The sequence below is a fragment of the Larimichthys crocea genome, chromosome III (genome assembly GCF_000972845.2).
Source record: "Larimichthys crocea isolate SSNF chromosome III, L_crocea_2.0, whole genome shotgun sequence".
NCBI lineage: Eukaryota > Metazoa > Chordata > Actinopteri > Sciaenidae > Larimichthys > Larimichthys crocea.
The window spans coordinates 32,328,505-32,337,699 of record NC_040013.1 but is presented as its reverse complement, the minus strand read 5'-3'; the positions used below and the strand labels follow the sequence as shown (position 1 = coordinate 32,337,699).

At 37.4% G+C, this 9,195-nt stretch overlaps 1 protein-coding gene across 1 annotated transcript in view; it reads right to left on the bottom strand.

Moving 5' to 3' along the window:
* ipo11 (importin 11) overlaps positions 1-9,195 on the bottom strand; it is a 104,789-nt gene that overhangs the window by 23,360 nt on the left and 72,234 nt on the right. Inside the window, exons 28-29 of the mRNA XM_019264464.2 lie at positions 4,561-4,656; positions 2,646-2,730 (exon numbers count right to left, since the gene is read on the bottom strand). Coding sequence (XP_019120009.1) covers positions 2,646-2,730; positions 4,561-4,656 — 181 coding nt within the window. The remainder of the gene's footprint in view (positions 1-2,645; positions 2,731-4,560; positions 4,657-9,195) is intronic.

Below are 9,195 nucleotides of genomic sequence, written 5' to 3'. Positions count from 1 at the left end.
ATCAAAGCAGCTAATGTCAGACTGCCTGTCAGGATAATTATTGTTTAATTAAATAAAGTCTGGTGAAACACTTGTGCACAGTCTTAAATGTGAGCTAAATTAACTAATAAAGGCCTCTCACTCATTTCCTGTCATCTTTATCTTATCACCATCTCATTAAGGCCTAAAAAAATATCAAAAAGAAACATTAGGTTGTGTTTTTACGCCAGCCACTGCCAAGTCCAGTACAGTACCATATCTATAGTATTTCTAGAATTTTCAATGTCATTGTGAAAATAATTTGGGATGAACCCTTCATGTGTACACTGCTTTCTTTCTGTCTAAAGCTGCAGCTTTAAAACCACTTAGTTTCTTACATAATCAGCTAGTTTAGATGTATAAAAAGTTGGAAGCGACAACCTTTCAAGAGCTTTGCCCTAAAACATCCATGTTGAAGCCATTTGCAAGAAAATGTGAGTCTCAGCACAGTCAATGCCATGTTAGCCAATGCCAAGCAAATTATCCGTCACAGTGTCTTGCAGGAGAAGCTAGATACAGTAATAACCACCAGTGGGGAAAAGGTCCTCAAGGTAAAACTGGACACACAAGGGAAAAAACACAATAAAATAAAAATAAATTAGCTACTATAGGAACTGTAAACAAGTGACAGAGAAGTAAAAACATTGTGCGTGATACGAGGAGAAGTGATAATGGTAATTTCTAATTTTCCTCATATACAAACTGCATTTATCCTTTGTGCCGTTTTGTCTTGTTGAATTAGATTTTGCTGCTGTCTTGCGTGCACCTGCAATCTTGCATAACCGTACAAATATAACTTGCAGGCAGAGAGACTGTGATGAGACTGCTCAAGGGGAGGAGGGTGCACACAATCAGAGTGATTGGAAGTAATGCAAGAACGTGGAGGGTGTGTGTGCGTGTGTGTGTATGTGTGTATGAGTAGAGAATTTATTTTCTCAGCTTTCTAGCTTTTCTGGAGCTTTCGATCACATCACATGATCTGATCATCATCAGCATGAAATCAATAAACCGCTGTTCTAATCTAATGTCACAGAAAAAACAAACCATAGACAACATATTCATCGTTTTCATGAAATGGTTGGAACTGGCTTTTCAATGCAGCACATCAGTCTAGCACCGTCCTATATGTTCACTCGCTCTCCAAATAAACGTTATAGAAATTCAGACAGCAAACAAGCAAGTACCCCAATGTGTACTTCATTCATATGTACATAAGCATATAAGAGGAGAATTCAAAGCTGGTAGGTCTCAGTCGAGGAATCATGACTATTCAACATAGCTGCTTTGTTTTAAGACCAGTGCTGTTCATAAAAGTGAAACCAACTATATCTCTTTGGTATTGCTTCACCTCCCACCGCTCGCTTTAGCTTTTTCATTCACAAGAGGTGGCGTTTTTCTCAAATGCCAGTTTTCATACGCGCTGCTCGACTAACAGTGCAGCAAACCCTGACATCTAACCTTGCAGATGGTGGACATACATAGCAGCTTCTGATAGAAGTTGGCTGAACAAAGGTTTTGTATCACTGAGTTCAACGTGAAGCACGTTTAAAATATAATTAAGGAAAGCGGATGTGTGTAAATATTTTCAATTTCTTTCCGAATAGCACAAACAAATGTTTTTTATACACATAAATGCTTTTCCATACACATACACCTGCCGCAGAGAGAAGCTATTAGAGACACTTGTCTCTCCTCAAACTGAAAACTGTCACATGTGGGCACACCCGTTACACGCACACGTGCATCCGTGCACGCCTCCAAGCACACAACCTACGCACATTAAGAAGCAGAGAGAGGTGCGACTTTAAGTCTGCTCTTTTCTATTCCCTGGAGCAAATAGTCAGGGTCTGGGCTGAGGTGATAAGTCACTAGGATACCGCCCAGAAAATGCACACATACTCACACACAGGAAAAAGACAGAGTGACACTAGAAACTAAATACATCTGTATTTCCTTCGTTCATACAGCAATTAAACAAAATCTGCATATAAATGTAATGTTGCTCAGGGCTCCACAAACATCATAACTAAACAATATTTTTTACAGCGTTAAGTTGTATTACAATTTCTGAGATTCCACAGCCTGACAGAAGGGTAACATCCTCATACAGAATTCATGCTCATGCATACATGCATCAATGTACTGTTTAATTGGCATATATCCCCCACCTGGGAGGGAATTCATGGGTTCTCATCAACATCCATGCATCGGAGCTTGCTAGTATGATACATGCTTGTATCCTTGGTGTACTTAAATGTGATTACGTGATGCACTGTGTGGAGCGCTTTAACGGCGATTGAAGCTGAGAGGTGGATCTGAATTGATACGTGACTAACAAGTGTATGAAGTGACCATCTTTCTGGGTGCTTACGGAAGAAATACAGTTTTTCCGAGCTCTAAATCATGGTGTTTATTTATTTTTTTGTGGAGCTTTTTAATCTTGTATTATGAGTGCTGGTGCAACATAACCACAAGGGGAGGGGACCGTCTTTGCGATCAAAGCAATGGCAGAAAGACACTTCAGTAAAATGAACAGAAAGCATTACATTATTGAATTTGTTTGTGTAAAATCTAAAATGATGATTCCAAAATTTGATCTTAAAATTGTGTGTGTGTGTGTTACTGACCAGTTTCTTCCTCTTGTCCTGCTCTGTTGGTGGCTCCTCGTCGTCACTCAGCTTGGGCTCCTCAAAATGACTCATCAGCATGCAGCTGCAAACACAATAATACTCAACTCAATATTAATAACCACACATAAACCTGAACAGTAGGAGGCAATTTCAGAACAGGCACCATGCACAGACACACACAAAAGGCTGAACCCTCTGGCACTCCAGTTCACAGCTCTGCCTGAAATTCATATCGGCTCATCTGCATGCAGAGAGAACAAGCAAAACCTTTGTGCTCAGACAAAAAATATGTGTATGGGTGTTTATTTCCTTTCTTCTTGTTACTTACAGGAAATACAGCTTAGTAACTCCAATCTGGTCTTTCTCTTCTGAGAAAGTGTTTAACTACTGTAGGGCTGAACAATAAATCTAAATATCATCAAAACCACAATATGTATCTAAATTGCAGGAGCACATTTTTGATGAAGAAAAAATATGTCACAACATGCCATCATAAATGATGCACTGTGGTGCTACAGAGATGCCCTGACCTACAAATCTAATTCTCCAGATGTAAGGGAAGCAAAATTCACATCATGCAAAAAAATGCAGATTTTTGGGATATTATTTGGAAAATGTATCAAATAATGTGAAAATATGATGAACCTTCTGTGAATTATCACCTGAATCATCAGCGCTGCCCTGCTTTCATAGTGAGTTTCAGCTGAACTATACTGTGTTGGATCAGTCTCACAGATCTCATCAACATTATCTGCTGCAGCTGTTTCAAGTGGAACACCACCAAACGGCAGACAGACAGCTACATGTAAAAAGCCAGACATTTCTCTCTGGAGTTAGTGACCCAAAACAGAGCTAAAGGACAGTGAATATTGGATTCACATTCATCAGATGCTGCTGGATATGTATACAAGCAGCTGTTTGCTAACAAGGTTACTAAAAAGATGTTATGTCAATGTGTGTAAAAATCAGTTATCGCAGGTTTAAAATTATGTTTTACTGTTCTTGCAAAACCACAACAAACAACAGTCATATTTATACTTCTTCTATAACTTCTGCAGCTTACAATGTGATTTTCTCATTCCTTTTTTTCCCCACTCGAATGTTACATTTGGTTCTGTACAACTGGGTACAGTACAAAAGACATTCAAATTTCTGATTTCTTTCATAGCAGTCGAATCACAAGTGACTGAATTTCGACAATGACACTGGAGTACCATGCTGAATTGCCCTGCCAACTGGCATGTTCTTACTCTAAATCACTTATGGCAAAGAATAAAAGAAAAGTCTGTCTATTTCAAACTTTCCTTAATTCATAAATACTAGCAGGAAGATTACAATACCCAGTGCAGTCTGCCTCTGTTTTGTATTCACAAACAGTGACTAAAACATGCATCCTCAAATATGTTTTTGCCTGTTTGGTTGCCAACAGGGAACCAAAACAATTTAACACATCATTGGCAAATAAATAAACATTTACTCTGCTCTTTGTATGCAACTATTATAGTTCATTTCACACTAGCACATCTTAGGAGGGGGCAGAGCTATTTTGACAGCGGAGGTGTCTGCATATAGGTTAACTTAACATGAAATGAGTACCAAACTACTGGGACAGAGAGCCAGAGGGGAGAGTAAAGGAGCAGATTTGAAGTTAAAGAAGGCCTGTGGCTGGTGTCTCCTTCAAAGTGTTTTCTGGACCATTTCACAGGCCATTATTTTTAAAGAGAAATGTGTCCTGTTCAGCACTTCCACTCTCTCTCCTTCATTTCACCGTCGTGATCCACGGGATTGGTTTTGATAAATTCAAGCTTCAGCAGCACACCTGCAATTGCAACTGCTTCCAGGATTTTCAAAGATGAGTTTTTGTTAAATTACACACTTCATTCACTTTCAGTTAGAAAAAAAAAACACTTACTCTTTGAAGGTTCCTGTTTCGGAGTCTTCCGTCATTACATCATGCAACGCTTCGACACAGATGTTGATGATGCCACAGAATTTGTCCTGGATCACACTAGTAACACACAGACAACAGAGGGTCATTACAAATTCAACAGCTGCATGATGAAAGGTATGGGTATTTGTCCAAAAGAAGCAAATGGTCATCAAAAGCAACAGTCTAGCTTAAATCCTGGCAACACAGAAAGTGTTAAATTGTCTGTCAAAAAACATATGGCCATCCTGAGAAAACAGTATCTATGCCATCCATCAACTCACATCTGAGCATACATATCCAAATTGTTCTGTCTATATGTGTCTCACCCACCGTTTCACTTTTAACTTCTATAATTAACACACTTTGTAGGAACATTTTTCCACAACAGAGTTCAGAAAGAGGGTAATAAAAAAAAAGCCAAAACCATCATGTGGGTAGCAGCACATTGAAAACATTTCTCTACTTTTATGATCCTGCAAAAACATATTCCAATTAATTTATTGTCTCAAGGCAAAAAAAATAATCAAAAAAACAAAAACAAAAAATCAATGAGGCTTATTGTACATACACAACCTTGCAAGGTGAATCTATGGTGATACTTCTAAAGTTGGAACATTGTAGAGTTTAGACTTGCTGTATCTGAGATTTTTCTAATGTGCCTGCTCACAAAATCCATCACCAAAACTTAAAGACTTGCAGCAGTCATCGATGAATTATGCGAGTCATTCTTTAAGAGGACTGGAGGGGAAATATATTTTCCCATGTCAATCGGGATAAAAAGCAGGAAGGGAAAACACTACAAAGACACAAAGAGTAAGTAAGTGTGGGGGTGTGCACAGATGCATCAAAGATCAGTTCAAGTCCTTGGCCAGGCGGACCCCAGGCAACGCCGTATAAAGCTCACTGAGCATGAAGTCTGGCAAAAAATGAACGGGGCTTGACAGACACATGAACAACATAATATAGCGCTGTGTAAGTACATGCTTATACTGTAAATGCTTATATGTAAATGTAAACTGAGCTACAGCTATTGGGGATTCAATCTAGTCAGTATGTAACATACATTTCAATCCTATTTTCTACACTGCCATATTAATATTCCTCCAACATACTGATTCCCAGTATACAGAAGTAGTGGAAGGAATAACATTTATGGATAATAAACATGTATGAATAGAAAACATGTCCACTACTTATATCCATGGTTGAGCAAAATACACAAAATACTCAGCCACACATTTTAAAACAATAGTCTCAAATTAGCAACCATAGCAACAACTGGATGCAGGCATCGTATAAAAAGACCCATGATCATACACATGTCTGTCAATTTTATCCAGTTCGACACCTCTCCAGTGATTTTGTCTAATGGCTGACTAGTGCTTCTGCTTCACGGCTGCCATTCAAATGAACCTAAGGTGAAAAATGATATGAAAGCTGTGTGCAAAGACAAGCTAGTCACAGAAACACTGTCCTGATCAGAATGTCTCTGATCAGGGCGTTGAGAATCTGAAAGAGGCTGCAGGGAGGCGTTGACTGGTTCAGGTTGCACACAAAATGACATTTTCTGGGTGAATATCTTCCCCGCATCGCATTAATCAAAAACAGAATGCACTTTTTTTTTCAGTAACTGAATTTTTCATCATATTAGATTCAGGTTTCCTTCTGTGTCACAGATCAATGGTTTATGGTAAATTCTTTTCTCCTTAGAGAAGCAGAGCCACGCTGCTGTAATACTTCCACCTTCCTCATTTCTTAACTAAAAAATATACATAGTGGATATATTCCAGCTAAGCTTGTTGCATGGATTTTAAATAAGCATCACTGATTACATTTCATGCTGTTGAGCATACTTGATTTTGCATCATTGGAGTACACCCAAAACACCCTGAAAGTGGCAAGTGCATAACTCTCGCCAGGAATAAAGATGGTGTAAAATTTAGCAAACTGAAACAATAAGGTATGTAATTTATAATCAAGGCTGCTAATTTAAATGGGGGATATTTTAATGACAGTGCTGAGAAGGAACCCATATGGACAAGCAATGCACACATGAATGCCAGCTACATCCAGATGTACATTGTAATCTGCCATGTTGGCGCAAGCCAACGGAGCATATCAGATGTCTGAATTAGATTTAATAACTAATCAAAACCTTTTATGAGGCAAAAAGTACTTAAGAATATTGGAGTCCTCTGAGCAGCACCAACTTTATGAAGACACTGAGAACAGCAGTCAGTCAAAGAATATTGATTTATTAATGTCTTTGTTCTTGTTCCGTATTGACATTTTTGAACGGAAGCTCTGCCATTGAAAGTTCTTTAGTGATGAAGAACTGCAGAAAATTAAATGAATAAAAAGAAGAGGCTGAATAAGAGGCTCTGATGACTAAAACAGTCTTCAGTGAAAATGGCCTTATAGCAATGCATGTTGAATATTAAATGACACATTAGTGTCCTTAGATTGCACAAAAGTTTCATGAAGTAAGAAGTACATCTTACCAAAGGACAAAAAAGGACAATAAAGAAAGAAATCTATCAAGTAGCTGACAGACTGGATAAAAATCTGTGAAAAGTGTAAAAAGAAATGAACAAGTAATCTGTCAAGGACTATGACAAGCTTGTCTGACATGGAGGAGAAACAATACAATCATGTGAAAATATGCCATTTTCAGTGACAGCATCTGCTGTATATTACTGTACATACACTATACAGTAATACTGTGTTACATGATATGCTGATGTCCTTGACTGCCCTATCCAACAGCAAGTAATAAAGAACCGAATACTTCCCTATGCATCACATGCCTGCAGCTGTTTCACAGCCCTCAAGCAGTGCCTTTTCGCTTTATGCCTTGAAGTAAACTCCCAGTGGTGCATTCTACAGTATGGCTGTATGAAGTGGGTAGGTGTAGCAACAGATAATGTAATAAAGTCATAATAATGTAATACCTGCCAATAACGTAAGAGGTTATTATGTTATTGGCGTAGCAATTTTTAAAAAATCGTTATCCGATTAGGATAGGACTGCATTACTTGGAAATAAAAGATTATTTTGCAGTTTTTGTGCAGTTTGATAGTCAAAAAAATATATATAGTGGATGGCATAGTCGTCATATTCATTCATCAAGGGCACGCACTATGCAGCGCTATTTGTTGTACAAAATCTTTATTTAGACTATTGTTTATTTGCTTAGATATGTAAATTCATAATTTCATGTATTGAGGAATATTTCATTCATTACTGTGAAATGTATATGGTATTTCAAACACTTAGTGGAATGTGCTAGAATTCAGGAAGAGGACAGTGCTCATGTGACCTACATGTGTTTGCTCAGTGTTAGATGAAAAAGTCTAATCAGTCTAGTTATTATTAAGTTATTACATTATTTGCTTTATTCAAAATGGCCAAAATTATTACATTATCTGCAGGTATTACATTATTGGATGGGTTGCTACAGTGGGTTTAGATTAATCAACACTGAAATGAACTGGGTGCATTTAAGGTCATACTAGAAACAACACTCTTTGATGTTTATGTGGTTGCTAAATAAAGCCAGTATCAATCTCCACTACCAGGGACAATAAAACAAGGAAATGTTTGTCATTTATTCACAAGTTTATACAAAAGCAGTTAACACTGCACAGTCCTGAATATCAACACATTTAATTATAACACCTATCCGGTCTACACATGAGCAATTGACCTTTTCCTAGATATTAAATCTTCTAATGGTATCAGAAAAAAAGTACCTATAGTACCTACCTTACAATAACTGCAAAAACAATGATGTAAATAATGATACATTATCACTTGATAGGCCACACTCATCAAGGGGTCTTATTTAATTACATATTTAGGGGACATTATTCTCCAACTTAGCTCTTACCTTGTGTCTACTAAAGATAACATTGCGTTGTTTTTTTCTTGTGATTGTTGATGAATCATTATGATTGAATTTCACACTTTAAATTCCTGTAAAATGTGAGATTGAAGCTACCACGGATATTCATTTAAAGATACTTTCCTACATCTTGTAGAAAAAAAAGATTGTTAGATAATATTAAAATGGACCTTATCCTTTTGTAGTTTTGACTGTATGTGAGAATTTGTTATGCAGCACTTAAACAGCCGAGGCTGTCATAATCAATTGCTGTTGGAAACTGAGGATGTGGGCGTAAAAAGGATTTTATGCCTGTCTACATCTATGATTACCATATCTGGATTGAAGAAAACTGAGCTTCCCAAAATCTTGATAAAAAAAAAAAAAACATGCATTACCATGCAGTGAAATGGGACATAACACAAGAAGTTATTCATTAAACCCTGCAGTGACTCCTTTGAACCATTTCAAGAGAAGTTTAACTTTTGATGGCAAGGGAAGAACGCTTTTGTCAAAAGTTTACTACACCACCTCTCTGTGTACCTGTCACACTTACTGGAGGTGTAGATAAAAGCCTAATGTGTGATGACTGAAGCGAGAGAAGAGGTAAGAGGAAAAAAAATAACTCTCTTGGTTCGTTTAACTTTGTTTAGTAATACCAGACTACATCAAATAACAAACATGAGGTCACAATATAAAGTTTTGACATCATGTAGGAATTTGCATGGAGTCGC